This window comes from Lipotes vexillifer, unplaced genomic scaffold (assembly GCF_000442215.2).
Source record: "Lipotes vexillifer unplaced genomic scaffold, Lipotes_vexillifer_v1.1 scaffold995, whole genome shotgun sequence".
NCBI classification, from domain to species: Eukaryota; Metazoa; Chordata; class Mammalia; order Artiodactyla; family Lipotidae; genus Lipotes; species Lipotes vexillifer.
Genome location: NW_006785389.1, coordinates 2,197,402 through 2,213,584, shown reverse-complemented (window position 1 = coordinate 2,213,584; position 16,183 = coordinate 2,197,402). Strand labels below are relative to the sequence as shown.

At 43.9% G+C, this 16,183-nt stretch overlaps 1 protein-coding gene across 1 annotated transcript in view; it reads left to right on the top strand.

The window, feature by feature from the left end:
* The first annotated feature begins 933 nt into the window (after nt 1-933).
* The window catches only part of ZNF606 (zinc finger protein 606), a 17,423-nt gene continuing 2,173 nt past the window's right edge, over nt 934-16,183 (top strand). The window contains exons 1-5 of the mRNA XM_007457518.1: nt 934-964; nt 1,692-1,748; nt 2,357-2,445; nt 10,676-10,802; nt 11,034-11,132. Coding sequence (XP_007457580.1) covers nt 934-964; nt 1,692-1,748; nt 2,357-2,445; nt 10,676-10,802; nt 11,034-11,132 — 403 coding nt within the window. The remainder of the gene's footprint in view (nt 965-1,691; nt 1,749-2,356; nt 2,446-10,675; nt 10,803-11,033; nt 11,133-16,183) is intronic.

Sequence of the window (16,183 nt, the reverse complement as noted above, 5' to 3'; positions counted from 1 at the left end):
CAGGGCTCCTTTAAACGTACAGTGACCGAGGACTTTGTCAAGTTGCAGGCAAGAGTGCAGAATACTCAGTGTGCCGACTTGGAGTTCGGGCTCAGATCCCGGTGCTCCTGGTGCCCAGTGGGTGTCCCAGTGCTTTATGCACGCTCCCAGGAATCCGCAGAGCTCTGCCAGTGGGCGTCGGGCCCTCAGAGAGGTGCGGGACTTGCATAAATAAGCCTAGAACTTAGGGAGTTGGGGATGGTCTGGGCTCCAAACCCGGCTTTTTTTTGGCCTCTGCACCAGCAGAGACAGACAGACTTGGGCCTGGTAGGTCTTCCAGATGGATTTTTTTTTTTAAGATAAAATTTACGTAACATAAAATTAACCATTTAATCGTACAAGTCAGTGATTTAGTTGTGCTTTCAGAACGTTGTGCAGTCATCACCACTATATAATTCCAGAACATTTTCATAACAACCCCCAAGTAAAAAACCCCTGAACCCATTAAGCAGTCATTCCTCCGTTCCTCCTTCCTTTGTGCTCTAGACAGCCACTTACATGTGAAGGTTGTAGGTAGATTTTATAGTAATTTTCGTTAAATCAACAGAAGAGCTACCTTGTCGTTGTCAGTAGCTGCCTCTTGAGAACTGTTGACAAATTTCTGCTCTCTTACTCTGGAACGTGCCCATTTTTCAGCTAATTCTTGTCACCCTTCATTTCTCTTAAGAAATTCTGTTATGTTTTTGACGTGTAAATTGTATTCTTAAAATGCTCTGTAGGAGTCTTTTGTTGCTTCTGTGGATGTGTTCTCTTTATTCCCACTGGATCTTCTGTGAAGAAAGACCATTTTTTGTGTTTTTACACTTTTATCACTAGGTGGGTATTGCAGTTCCTTTCAGTAATCACCCAAATCCACTGCTCCTGGGCAAGCTCCTGGTGGATTAATCCTGCAGGATGGCAGCCATCAACCCGTGGGCTTCCTGGGGTGAGTACAAATCTTGTTTCTTCTGGGCCTCCCCAGCAATGATCTGCTGGAGAGGGGCTGAGGGCTTTTGGGATTGGGGAGGGGGGTGTCTCTCTGTCTTGGTATAGAATTAGAACTGAGTGAGATTTCTTTAAAAAGTTGGTTGTTTGTATTAAAGACAATAATTTTTGTGTATTTCATAGTCATCTTCTGAGAAGTCTCATTAAAGAGATTTTCTAGTGATTTGTGTGACTGTTGTACGTACAACCAAAATTTCTCTACTACTCCCGTATTTTTTTACTATTATTATTGTTTCTTATTATATAGCAGTGATTTATGATATAAGAACAATGTTAAAATAGTGTCAGTGGTGTGTTTTATCTTTAAGCAAGCTTTCATGTATTTGTTATTAAAGATATCAAAGGAATATCTTTCTACTAATATTTTTTAAAAATTAAGTAATGTTAAATTTTATCAAATACCTCTCCAGCCTATTTAAGGAGTTCTGTCCTTAATTGTTCTGTTGCTGTATCATATCAATAAAATTCCTGAAAGTGACCCACCTGTGCATTTCTGCTATAAATCTAGCTTATGTTGGGTTTGTTTCACACGTTCTTGGTCTCTACTTATGGAATTTTGTTTTGCGCATTAGTGAGACAGTTCTCCTTTTCCATTTGTAGCCTTTAGTCACTAGGATTGGTGTCACAGTTCTTTCCTTTCCTTGTCCTAACCGGATCCTCTGATGCAGGTATCTTTACGGACCAGTCCTGGGGGATGCCGGCTGTTGACCCGTGGGCCTCCTGGGGTGAGTCAAGAACTTTTGTCCCCGGACTTCCCTGGTGGTCCAGCAGTTAAGACTCCACACTTCCATTGCTGGGGATGCGGGTTCCATCCCTGGTCGGGGAACTATGATCCGACATGCCTCATGGTGTGGCAAGAAAACAACTTGTGTCCCCATCAGCCACATTGGTTAACATGTTGTGGCCTCTCCCAGCAGTAACCTGCCATTGCCAGGGAATTAGAGCTGGGGAGGAGGGGGCCAGGGGCGTGGGGTCTGGTCCAGCTCTGTGTTTGGGCAGAGCTGGAACAGAGAGGGACCAGAACACTCCACTGGGGCATACAGTGTGATGATATCTCCAGGACAGGATGCATGAGAATGAATGTGTGACCACTTAGGGCTCAGGCCTAGAAAGTCTGTGAAGAGACACTTTGTCTAAGACAGTGCCTCAGCAAGGGGAGATGGTTCATGTGCACATTCTTTAATTTCTCGGCCCCACTGCTTTCATCTATAACATGAGGAGGTAGGGTTTTTCCCTTGCCCAAAGGGGAAGGACAGAGTCAGGAGATGGGACTCATGTGGGCACACTTCTGGCAGGGAGAACTGCCTCTGTGACTTCACTTTTCCTCCCCCAGCTCTGTGTCCTCAGGACTCTACCTGGTGCGTGGAGAAGACCCCTGAGGAGAGAAAGAGGACCCCCAGGCTTCCGACAGCCCAGGCCCAGGTGAGATGGGGCTTCTGATCTTTCGCGAAGGGTTGCCCTGTTCCCTAAGGTGTTCAGGGTGTTCCCGGCCATCCCAGTCGATGTACTTCCTCAGTTTACCACAGCTAGGGTTTGGGTAGAGAAGGAATCAGCTAGAAGTTTATTGATTCCTGAGCACAGGTCGGGAGAATTCTGTTTTCCATGACTTGCAGCCTCACTGTCAACCAGCCTGTTTAGAGTCCCGAGCCCCAGCTGTGCTGTGGGCTGTTTGGTGGATAAGGGGCAACCCCCTTTTGGCTAGCAGCCCTCTCTTCTTTTTCCCTCCCACCTTCCCTCATGTATTCAGTGCCTGACTCAGATTGATGATGTCTGCTGAGCTCTGTGCTTACTGGGAGGAGAACAAGGTGAAGTGTTAGACCCCATCCTGAGGAGCTCCCATGCCACTTTCCAGGGTGGTTCAGTCAACTGCTGAGACCTCACCATCTGCCTAGTGCTGCACATGTGGTTCAGGACACAAGCCAGAGGTGCTTAGGGAGGCCCCGAGCCCTGGAGGAGCTGAGCACAACTGATGCCTTGGGAGAGTCTGCATAGAGGCCATGGGGCACAGAGCACCTGGGGTCCTTTTGCTGTGGAGAGGAGGCGGCCTGGGAGATAGGACACCCCTGAGCCAAGGGGTAAAGGGGACACGTCAGCCGGGTGGGCATAGCCTGCTGAGCAGGAATCTGGCCTCCTGTAGCACCATGGGGACACACTGCATGACCAGCATCTGGATGAAGGCTGACCATAATTAGATTTTAGGCCAAAGAGGCCAGGACAAACCCAGCCGCATTCTGAATGACCGCCACCGAGCTGGGTCTCCATCCTGGTGGTAATGAGAAGCCTCAGAAGTGCTGGGAGCAGGAGGAACCAGGGTCTAGAATGTGGCTGGAAAGTTGCCTCTGGCAGGGGAGTGGAGAGAAGGGGGGCTGTGGGAAGCAGGCTGGCGTATCAAGCTTCAGTCTGACCAGCACCTGGAAGCCAGATCTGAGAGGTATAAGGGAGTCGAAGCAGGAGGACTTCGTGACTGTAAGGACACAAGGGTGGCTCCCGAGAGAAATAGGGCAGCACAGTTCATGATGTTGGACAGGTGTCATCTCCCTCCTCCCCTCTTGCTCAGCCCCCTTACTTGAGGCAGCCACTTAAAAAATTTTTTTTAATAAAAGCTTTATTAAAATATTCATATACCATAAAGTTCAACTTTTTAAAATATGGAGTTCAGTGGGTTTTAGTATATTCACAGAACTCTGCAACCATCACCAGTATCTAATTCTAGAACATTTTCATCATTCCAAAAAGAAACCCTATACCCATTAGTAATTACTCCCTGTTGCCCCAACTCTCAGCTCCTGGCAACCACTAATCTACTTTCTGTGTATTTGCGCATTATGGGCATTTCATATAAAGGGAATCATATAATATATGGCCTTTTGTGTCTGGCTTTCAAGGGTCCTGTATGTCATATCGTTTATCAGTATTTTATTTCTTTTCATGACTTGGAAGTAGCCATTTTTAACTTATGTTTCAGTTTCTCACGGTTTTTTTCTAAATGAGAGATTTTTATCCTAGTTCTTCAAATTTACATGTACTCTAATGATTGTCTGCTGTGAAAGACAAAAATAGTTTTATTACTATATTTAAATTTTTCATTTCTAAGTTAAAATAATGAATCAAGCAAATGTGAGATACTGTGATATAAAAATGTTAATAACATCTCTGCTTAGCTTTACACCTCCCTCCAAGTTAAAAAAAAATTAACAAAACCTCCCACGGTTTCAAGGCTGACTGGTGAAGCACGTCGTGAGTATGCTGTCCCCACGTCCCAGCACTGCCGTCTCAGGTCTGAGCCGCGTAATGAGGGCATCACAGCTTGGGTGACTGGTGTTCGCTGCTCTTACAACGTGCGGTCATTTGCAGACAATCGATAGTGAAGCTAGACTAGGCTGAAAGATGGGCCCTGGTCGGTTGCTTGGGAGCAGAGCTTAGCTGTAGGAAGCGCTGTGAAGAAGTTCTAATAACCACTGTGCTGCACTCTGCTGCCCATTTATGTGAGGGTTTCTGAGAGTTACTAGAGTTAATGCCGAGAAAATAACATGGAGAATTAAAATAACTCCACTCTCTAATGTCTGAAGAGTTGTGATTTGTGAGCATGTACTCCTGGCCCCTTCCCACACCCACTTTGGATCTTTCCCTGTGGGAAACTCAAGACTTGAATGTGTGAGTTTTGTATTCAGTGAGGTCTTGGGAACACAAACAAGAGCCCCTTATCCCTCTATTGTTCCCTCCAAATTAAATATTTATTGAAATAAAGCATTCACCTGGTGAAAATATCAAATGCTGTCATCCCTTGTTATCTGAATAGTCCGATCTTACAAACATGTTGGTTAGTGAAGTTTCAGCTAGTGGGAGCCCATTATTTTGATGAATATGGAAAATAATAATAATATCCCAGCCCATATAAAAACCCCAGCCAGCACCCCCCCAAATATGGAAACTCTCAAACCCCCACTATAACAATCGACCAAAGATTTCTGCACAGTAAACATTCACATAAAACACCAATTAATGGAATACTCTGCCTCCGTCTTTGGTTGTCTCAAGGTTGAGCACAGTTTAGTTATATTTTCCTTCTCTGCAAAGAGCTTGCCCTAAAATATTAATAAATAATGAAATTCTGAAGATGCCAGAGAGTATATCTGAACTTCCCCAGGTTCCATGAAGGGGCCAGTTGTCAGAGAATTCAGGTAATGCAGGAGCAATCAGATGAGATCCTTAGCTGTCAGGCAAACAGCTAAGACCCAGCTCAGCACCCCCTGCATCCTCTCTTAAACCCTCCTGTAGTTTAAATGTGAGGCTGGTGTGTCAGATTTCATAAAGTGCCTTAGAATGTCTAGATAAACGACTATATTTGTGTACAAAGCAACATGTCCAAAAATGTTTACAAGAATTTGGGTGAAACATCTTTGCAAGTCATCCTGGCAGATGATATTTGGAAAGTAGGAGTTCAGGTAAGGGTTACCTGTGAAATGGAAGGGCTCACTCCTACCTAGGGGGTGGGGCCCTTCTCTGTTCTGCTTCCTTGCTCCTAAGCATTAGGTAACAGTGAGACTTTCGTCTCCCAGCCCCACCTCTTGTCTCCACAGCTGGTGAGACTAGGTGCCTATCTTCTGCTGTCTCTTCTGTTTCATCACCAGCCTCAGTTTTGCATTTTCTTTGCATTCCTAAGGCCTCCACGAATTGTGGGCACTGACATTGGGGCATATTCCACTGGGGGTCTTTTTTCTTCCTGATTGGCAGTCCATGGGCCCTTCCAGTTTTGATGACATCTCTCAACTCTGAAAATATTTTTTATTTAAATTTTTATTTTGACAAATTCCATAACTGCAGAAAAGTGTAAAATGATTAAACAGACAGGGTCCCACTCCAAATTAATCATCGTTAATGTTTTGCCATATTTGCTTTTCGTTCTTTTTAGTCCCCAATCACATTCTTTTCGCACCCTTCCTGACAACAACCACATAAGATACGTACATAGTTAATCCATTTTCATACTCATATGTAGGTAATAAACTATATAGACATTATAAGGTAATAGTCTGTTTTTTTTAACAATGCTTTTTCTACATGTAGCTTTTCTACACCTTTCAAGGTCAATTTTGAGGTCCATCCATGTGGTAGATGAAGGTCAAGTACATTCCTTTTGCCACATCAGAGATGCGCACTCTACTCATCTCTTCTGAGAATAAGCTTATAAGTCCTTCCTCCTTCCACCATTTTTCCTATTCCAAACAAAGCCCTGTGGAAGTTCTTATAGTTTTACTTTGTGCGCACATTTAAGTTTATCTAGGCATACCTTGGAGGCAGCACTTTGCTGAGTTTTAGGGTGTTTGTGTTTTCCGTGTGACCAGTGCTGCCACGTGGCTCTGAAAGGGCAAAACCCCTTCTCAGTCTCCCCACTCAGAGAAGGTGCCTATTTCCCTGCATCTTTGCTGCCATTTGACAATATTAATGTCGGGCCTTTTAATTTTTGTTTGCCTCAAGACCACAAAAGTTTATTGCATTATTTTAATTTGCATGTTCTTGATTGCTAGTGAGGTTGAATATCTTTAAATGAGTTATTGGCCATCTGTATTTCCTTCTTCTCTGTGTGTCTCCCATCCCTAGATTTCTGTAGATTCTCACATTAATATATAGGCATTGATGCTTTCTGGATCCTGAGTCTTTGCCGCATATGGATTATCTTCTCCAAATCTGTAGCTTGTCTCTATGGTGTCTTTTATCAGTGAAATGTTTTTTGGTATATTTTTGTCAAATATATCTGTCTTTGTTTATGGCTAGTGTTTTTTTTAAAGAAGTCCTGTGTTTTTAAAAAATTCCCTCCTGTTTTCCTTTATATTATTTTTCTGAGGCTGTCTGTTAGATGGCCCCCTGACTGCTGTGTTTTTTATCTCTTCTTCACATTCTCTGAGCCTCTCGTATTATCCTGTCCTATTTTATACCGAATCTTTCCAATCTGGGAATTAGAAGTATAGGTCATTGGAAGTTGGATGTGACTGCTGCGTGGATTCTCTGTCCTCTTAGCTGCTAAGTTCGGTCTTTCCACCTGTGCAGATGTTCCTCATGTGTGCAGGGGCCCTCTGGTCTGTCTGTGTTTACCAGAGAAGAGCTGTGAGGCTGTGTCTGACAGATCTGCTTTGTGCACCTGAGCAGGTCTGGTTCCTGATTGATCTGCCTCTAGGTCTCTGTCTCTATCTGTCTCTCTCCCTCCCTCCCCTGACAAGTCTCACTCTAATCTCCATGTTCCTCGGTGGGCCAGGATCACCAGGTCGGTTCTGCTTCCGGTTTCCTGGGTGCACAGCTGGCTGTTAGGCCACAGACCCCTCCCCTCTCCCTGTGTTGGGCTGAAGGGGTCTCAACTCCAGGGTAGTCACTTACCCAGGCAGCCTGAGAACCTCCCACACTCTTGAGTATGAGGAGGGTCCAGGGAGTTTTTCCCACAAGGCAAAGTGGCTGGCAGGGACGTGGGGCAACTGGCAAAGTCCTGAATATAGAGGTCCTGAGTATAGACCTTGCAGCCTGATTCTCCTGACTTCAGTGGCATGTAAGCTCGGAGCCCAGAGCCTCTCCTGGGGTCCTGATTCCCCTGCAGCCCCTTCTAACGTGCAGGCCTGGGGTCTCCTTTGCTCTGTTTCCTTGGTCAGCCACACTCATCTGCTCCCCGTCTTGTGGGAATGTGTAGAACACCACATGCCGACGGCCTCTTCGCAGGCCCGTTATGTCGTTTACTTTCTTAAAAAAAACTTTAGGAGATTTTAAAACCCTACGAGTTTCCTGTTGCTGCTGTAACAGATTACCACAAACTTAATGGCTTAGAACAACATGAATTTATTCTCATGTTCTGGAGTCTGAGGTCTAGAATGGGTCTACAGGGTTGTGTTCCTTCTGGAGGCTCAGGGGAGAGGCTGCTTCCTTGCTTTCACTCGCTTCTATAGGCCACCTGCCATTTCTTGGCTCATGGCCCCTTCCTCCATCTTCAGTGTGCATCACTCCGACCTCTGCTTGCATTGTCTCCTTTTCTCTGATGCAGACCCTCCTACCTCTTTCACTTGTAAGGACCCTTGTGATTTCATTGAGCCCACTGGATAATCCAAGATAGTCTTCCCATCTCAACATCCTTAACGTAATCACATCTCTGTAACTATGGCATCTTTTGTCATATTAAGGTAACAGTCATTAGGACATGGACGTCTTTGGCAGTGCCATTATTCAGCTGACGACAGACACCCACATTCACCAGCCTTAGCAAATGTCACCTTCCAGCTTTCTGCCTTTTCATTTATTCAGACAACCTTAAAAAAAAAAAAAAAAAAGAAAACCTAAAAAAAAAAAAAAAAAAAAAAAAAAAAACTAGAGTATTTTATAGTGAACACAGATACTGTATCATTTCACACTTCTGTGTATGTATCTGAGACATACATACCTTTTAGAAAATAAACACAATACCTTTACACACCCAACAAAATTAACAACAGTAATTCCCTACTGTTACCTAATACCAAGCCCGTATTCACTTTTCCCCACTTGTCCCCAAAATGTCTTTTGCAGTTGTTTATTCAGATCAGGATCCAAGCAAGGACCACACATTGCATGTGCTTCATATACTGAAGAAACCAGGTCACCTGTCTTGTTGGGTTGCCTGATTTTGCCTTTGTGATGTCCTTGGATGAGTTCCTCTATCCCGCTGTCTCCCATAGACTGGTAGTTGAACTAGAGGATAGGGCAGATTCAGGCTTTGTATTTTGGGCAAGAGTACTTGATAGGTGTTGCTGGGTCCTTCTTACTGTCCTGCATTAGTGGGCACAGGTTGTCTGGTTGGCCCATTTCCAGGTGATGTGATGGATTAGTGGGTGCAGTTATTGTCAGCCTGACCCCTCCATCGGACATTTCCCTTTCTGCCTTTCACCTGTGGTTTAGCAGTCATCGATGATCATTGCCAATGTCCACTATTTTAGTAGGGGTTGCAGAATCTCTAGTGATTTCATTCCTTCTGTGTCAATTAGATGTGGTGGTTTGTTCCTTTTTAAGTATGTGTATGGGGATCTGTTGGGGTCTTGGGAAGGGTGGGAGGTGAACTTGTGGCTCAGTCCACTAGCTTGACAGCTGCCACGGTGTGGGTTTGGACCTTGTTAACTATTGAACTTTGAAGCCATCTAAGTAGGTGCCACCCTTCAGGGAGATTAGGGAGCGTGAGACGGCCACACCAGGAGCACCCTGGGCAGGAAGCCTGGCCTCCCAGCTGGTCTCCCAAGTGTGATCACTCTGAAAGTGCATTGAGTTTAGGCATGGTGCACACTTCGGTTTTGTGCACTTCTCTACCCAAATGTTACATTTAAGTAAAAAAAGTTTACCCCAAAAATGTAGAAGCAGCAGCCAGTAAGGAAACTGAGGCCTGGGCATGTCTGTAAGAGGAAAATCAAAAAATTGGAATTGAGGTGTCCAAGGTTAGGGAGGGTTTCCCTAAAGGAGGTTGTGAATAGCAGTTGTAAATGCTTTTTGGAGTTAGAGAATCACTGGAGCAGAAGCAGTTCTGTGTTTCAAGCCAGTCATGTGCAGGTGGAGGAGGAGCAGTTCAGACCAGCAGAGCGAAGTCTACACTGAAGACCAGCATGAGGGCTGACCCTGGTCGGGGATGACTCGCAGGACAGAAAGGAAGGCCACATGCGGGTGGAAGAGAAGTGATTAGCAGGCTGTGAGGAAGTGGAAGGATGCTTGGAGTGGAAGCGCACTGCACGTGTATCCATTCAGTGGGTGTTTGTCCCGGGGATGATTCTGCACTGACATGGAGGGGAGGACCGTAGTGCACAGACAGGCCAAGAGGGGGCCCTAGGAAGGAGCAGGGGCTGTAGGGTTTGTCGCTCGCTCACCTCCCATGAAGCACAGCTCGCTCCCCAGTCCCCCTGCCCCACCCTGGAAGTGCCCAGATACCTGAGGCTCACGTTGATGGCTTCAAAGGACTGTAAGGGATGCATTCATTGCAAAAATAAGACTTCCCTTTAGCTTTCTAGTGGGTATTCCTGGTTCTCTTTTTCCTAAAAACAGCAGTTTGAACTTTTTCAAACTCAAAGTGCTTTGACAGCAACTGTAAGTGATTCTCTTTGGCTTGGGCTGCTTTGCTTAATCCTGTCTCACCTCTACCTCCAGTCCTTGGGTCGGAGACAATCTGGGAGTGGAATTGTCTCTGCTGTGGCCAGGAAGGCGGTCATCCTTCCAGGTCCTAGATCTACACGTGGAGCAGACTTGAGCCCCAGGTTCTCTGGTCTGTGACCAGGGCTCAGAGTCTGCATCCACCCTGGTCCTGGTATCGGTCTTATTAAGTGTCTGCAGTTCCAGAGAAGCAGGAGGTATTGCCCAGATGGGAGTCCTGTCCATACTAGCCAGTGTTAACTAGAATTGGGCAAGATCTTAGGAGAGACCTGCTCATCTTTATTGTGGTTATTGTGGGCCCAGGTATCTAACTCCCCGAGTACATCCCAAAAGCAGGGCCCTGGGTGGCTCCCAGTGAGACCTGACCCATGTCAGTGAGAATGTTGAACGCATCCAGGACAATTCCTCTATGTACTATCTCCTCCCCAGGGTTGTCACCCTCACTCCAGCCCCAGAAAACACTGGAGTGGGGGTAGCTCCGGGCTGAGGAGGAACATGTGTGCTCTTTTAGGAACCAGTGACCTTCAAGGATGTGGCTGTGGACTTCACCCAAGAGGAATGGGGGCAGCTGGACCCTGTTCAAAGGACCCTGTACCGTGATGTGATGCTGGAGACCTATGGGCATCTGCTCTCTGTGGGTAAGGCGGGGACTGCCCAAGTAAACGATGCTGTCCCCCTTGCAATCCCCTGTGCTACTCTCTGTTTACAAGCTTACGAGGCCTCAGAAGGGCTGAGATGATCTTGAGCCCTGAGGGATTTCAAGGACGAAGTCCCTATTGCTCATAAAGCATGAAGTGAAGTCATTCATGAGAAATAGGCAAGGGAGGGTTACATGGCTCTACAAGTCTGTGTTTTTCCTCCACATGTAGGGAATCAGATCGCCAAGCCCGAGGTCATCTCCCTGTTGGAGCAAGGAGAAGAGCCGTGGTCAGTGGAGCAGGCATATCCTCCTCAAGGCACTTGTCCAGGTGAGAGCAGACCCCAGGTGGGAGTGAGGAACCTTCCTCCAAGCCATCCTTGTTTGAGAAGTGGGCTGAGGCCGTGAGGAGTTCACTTCCTCAGAGACAGTCACAGTTCCTTCCAAGGAGCTTTATCCCTTATATTGACTTTTTTTCTGCTGTTGATTCAGAGCAAAGATGCCCACCTTTTAAACATGGTAACGGTTTTTGTATGCTACAGTTTCCCTCCTCACCTCTCATGTTCTCTCTGCTTTGTCCCTTTGTCTAAGAAGACTTCTCATTCATTTACCTGCTTTTCAATTTTTTATTGCCAAACTTGTGGCCTGTAGTCACTAACTTTTCTTTCAAAAAAACAACAAAAATTTTTTTTTAATATAGATAATGTATTTACATGATTCAAAAAACTCAAAGCTATATAAAATGTGTAAGCTGAAAAAACTCTCATTTATACTCTCTCCTCTTATCCACATTATTATTATTCTCCAGAGAGACACACAGATAGACACACAGACACACAGAGGCAGACACAGGTAACCACTTTCCTTTTACTATAAATTTTGGGGTTATTTTATTAGTGGTTGCCCTGGGAATTACAATTAACATCTTAATTTATAACAATTTAGTTTGGGTTACTATCAGTTTAATTTTGATAGTATACAAAAACTTTGCTTCTGTATAGCTCTGTCCTCCCTCTTTTGTGTTATTATTGTCACAAATTACATCTGTACATTGTGTTTCAACATAGATTCATAACATTTATAATTTATTTATAATTATTGCTTTATGTAGTTGTCTTTTAAATCAGATAGGAAACAAACAAAAAATGCATTTGTATGGTCTTCTTGTATTTACCTATGTAGTTACCTTTACTGGTAGTCAGTATTTCGAGTTAGTGTCTTTTCATTTCAACCTAAAGAACTCCTTTTAGCATTTCTTGTAGGGCAGGTTTACTAGCAGCAAACTCTTAGCTTTTGTTTATTGGAGAATGTCTTGATTTCTCCATTTTTGAATGATAGTTTTGCCAGGTATAGAATTCATGGATGACATATTTCTTTTTCTCTCTGGCCTCCGTGGTTTCTGATGAGAAATAAGCTGTTTATCTTGTTGAGGATCCCATATATATGATGACTTGCTTCTCTCTTGTTGCTTTCAGGATTCTCTCTTTGGCTTTGGCTTTTGAAAGTTTAATTACAGTGTGTATGCATGGGCCTTCTAGATTCCCAGGAATATGTTAGGACTTTTCAAATCTATGGACATCTCACTCCTCAGGTTTTCCTTTCATTTTCTGGTTTGTGTATTGTGTACCCCGTCTGTTTTCTGTCACCTCAGACAGTAACACTTTAAAACATTGCCATTAAATGTTTGACAAATACCTACTTCCTAGAAGTTTTTAGCGCTGTGCAAGTTCCCACAAGCCTTTCAAGTGGAGTCTTCCTGGGAACCACCAAACAGGTCAGATAATGACTGTTCTTTGGGAATGAGGCTTTGAAAAACCTCTAGCTTTGTTCTGTTCCTTCTATCACCAGAAATGTGAGCTGTTATTTTCCAAGGCTACTGCTGAGTTGAGGAGTCAGATGGGATTAGGGTAAGTTAAAATACCACAAAACTCACCGTTATTATTGAAACTCAGTTTTCCTTGAATAAACTCTCCCTGGGTTGCTGCAAGGCTTTGGTTAATTTAGAGAATTCTGAAGAAACTTATTCTGTCAGGTTTTGCCAGTTTTATGGTTGCTTTTATGGAGTGGTGAAATTTCACTGACGTCTTACCAAGGTTAATTACTTGCAATAATTTCTATTGTTTGTTTCCTGAGTTTTTTTATGCAACTATAAGCATATAGGCATATGTAGTTACTTTTCACCTTTCCAAAGGTAGAATACAATACACATCGTTCTGTATCTTGTTGTTTTTTATTTAATGATATACCATGGCCCCCTCTTGAGTCGTGAAGTTGGACATCTTCCCATCTAACGAAGTGAACTTTTGTGGAGTCTTACCAGTTGCCCCCTATCTGGATCTGAAACCTTCCACCAAGGAGTCATGAATTCCAGTAGCTTTAATGGTCAGTGCTGACCATTCTAAGTAACTGTCCTGAGCCCTGTGGTTCCACCACCTCCATCCTTACACTTCTGCCTTCTTGGAAATCATCTCAACGGTCTCCTTGATCTTGATAGAACCAGGAATCTCAGCTCTCCCTTCTAGATTGTTTCCCCTTCTTCCTGATCTGTATCCCTGATGCCAACCTTCTGTGAGTCTGCTAAGCTGGAAATGGGGAAGTCATCCTGACTGCCTGCTGTTTCCTCTCTAAGAAGTACTCTCTTGTCTGACTTCTGAGATTTTCTTCCTCTGAAATGTCAGCTGTGTCATTCAGCTTCCACCAACATCACCCTCAGGTAGGCACCCTCATAAAATTCCAGCTCAAGTTGGTGAGTGAATTATTATTTGTCATTAGCCCCCTCAGATGTTGCTTCTAGATTTATATCCCTGAAATCTTCCATTATGAGGTCTCTGCCAGTAAACCTACAGTGACTTGAGTTGCCTTTTAAATAACTCTGACCGGATTTCAAGACCTTCCAATTTTTTCTATTATTTTGCTCATTTCCTGACTAGTTCCTGCAGTTTACTCAGCTGGCATCCTTAAGGACCTCCTTACATTTCAGTCACATCACGCATGCCTTTGCTTATGCCATACCAGCAGTCTGTCTGTATTTGAGCCATGCCCGAAGACTGAGCTCATGTTATTTCTCTTGTGTGAAATCTTCCTTGATTGCTTCTGTCGTGGTCTCCTTTTCTGACCTTCCATCCGATTAGCATCTACAACCCCACAAACTCTCAGTGATGTAATGTGTGTATTCATAACTGTTTAGATCGTCACTTCATCACATAGATTATAATTTACAGGTTGAAGAGACACTCAGGCCATAAGTACTGAGTATGAAGCTGGACGGACATTGTTTATCTAATCAGTGACTTGGTCAGCTACCATTTTTTAAAGTTTCTACTGGAAAAATTCAAAAGTTGTTTGAAGATCATTCCCTAACTACTAGGAGCTAAGCTTAAAATTGATAGTAAGTGCCATTTCTTGAGCAGAGTAGGATCTCTCCTGTTGTAATGGACTTGGGTAGTAAAAGGGGGAAAATGGTGTATAGTGAAGAAGAAGAAAAACCTGGAGAAAGAGGACAAGGGTCTAGGCCCTGTTGGGTACCTGCAGCATTAGACCCTGTGGTATGCTGAATAATGAATCATACCCACCCCCGCAAAGTGTCCACATCTGAAACTTGTGAATATGGTGCCTTATATGGCAAAAGAGACTTTTTCAGATGTGAATTAAACTAGGGATCTTGAGATAGATTATCTTGGATTGTCTGGATGGGCCCATGTTATTGTGAGGTCATTCTAAGAGTGAGGCAGGAGTGTCAGAGACACAGAGATGTGACTGACAGAAGCAAAGGTTGGAATGATATACTTTGAAGATGGAGGGGGGAGCTACAAGCCAAAGAATGCAGGCAGCTTTTAAAGCTGGAAAAGGCAAGGATGTGGATTTTCCCCTAGAGCTTCTGAAGGAAAGCTATCTTGATTTTAGCCCAGTGAAAGCCATTTAGAACTTCTGACTTTCAGACTGAGACAGTGAGTTTGTTATTTTAAGCCACAACATGTGTGGTAATTTGTTACAGCAGCAATAGGAAACTAATACAGACCCCTGTTGTTGGAGGACTGATACCTCAGCAGTGATGATAGGTAGCTTCCACATATTAAATTTGCCAGACATTTTGCTGGATTCACAATCTCATTTAATCTTCAGAAAAGTCACGTAAGGATAGTGGCAGAGCCAGTACTTAAATACAGATTATCAGACTATAACTCCTGTATCTGCTTCATTTCAGTGTGCTGTCTTTCCAGTCTATCTCTTTTGTCATTATTCTACATATGTTAGAAGAACTTTAGGAGTATCCTGAAACCACGTGATTTTTGCCATTCGGGCGGATCATTTTGTGTTATTGACTGAACTCTGTGAGATAGGAAATAATGTGATAGCTTGAAGCCTTTGTTGGTGATACTTTCTCTTAACCCCATCCCCTTCTTTTTTTGGCAGGTGTCAAAGTAGGGGGACAGTAAGGACATAATAACATAGAAATGAATTAGCACACTTTAATAATTTAAACATTAGTTGCTGAGGGGCTGGTTGTTCATCTGTCTTTTGTTAAGCCAGTTATTATTTTTTCACCTTAATAGTATTAAATGCATCTGGATCCTCCAGACAACCCTCAGGTTCAGTGCTTCACTAGAAGGACTCCCTGGACTCAAAAGGCATTATATTCAGGGTAATGGTTTATTACAGTGCAAAGACACAAAGCAACATCAGCAGAGGGTAAAGGTGCATGGAGCTAGGTCTGGAGGAAACCAAATGCAAGCTTTCAGTAGTTCTTTCCCAGTGGAGTTGCAAAGAACACACTTAATTCCTTCAGCGATGAGTTGTGTGAAGTGTCATCTACTAGGGAAGCTTGCCCAAGCCTGTGAGTCCAGGGTGTTTATTGGGGGTTGGTCATTTAGACACACATGACTGACTGAGTAATCATGGAAGCTCCAGAACCCCAGAAGGAAGCAGGTGTTCACCATAAATGACATTGTTTGTACAAACTATCTAGAGAAGTTGGTACAGTATACTTCAAGGGTTCAAGCATGCAGAACACTCTTGTGAGTTAGAACATTCCAGGATCTCAGTCCTTAGGAGTTGGCCGAGGGCCAGTCATGAAACATGCCTTCTTGGGAATGTGCAAAGTGTGACCAACTCAAGTGTTTAGAGTTAACTCTTTCCTGCACACATGTAATAACTGGTCCTCCTTTTCATGGGAAGATACTCCTAAATGGGTTTTATTCATATTCAGTGCACATTTTGTATTCTGGTTAACTACTTTTGTTCACTTTTTACTATTCTTCTCTTTCCTATTACGATCTTCCTCTGGGTTACAAGTCTATTTGGAAACAAGTTCATGCTTACCTTTTCAATAATATGGACAGTAAATCTTACCTTTTCCACTCTACTCTTAGCAGTTCTTTCCCT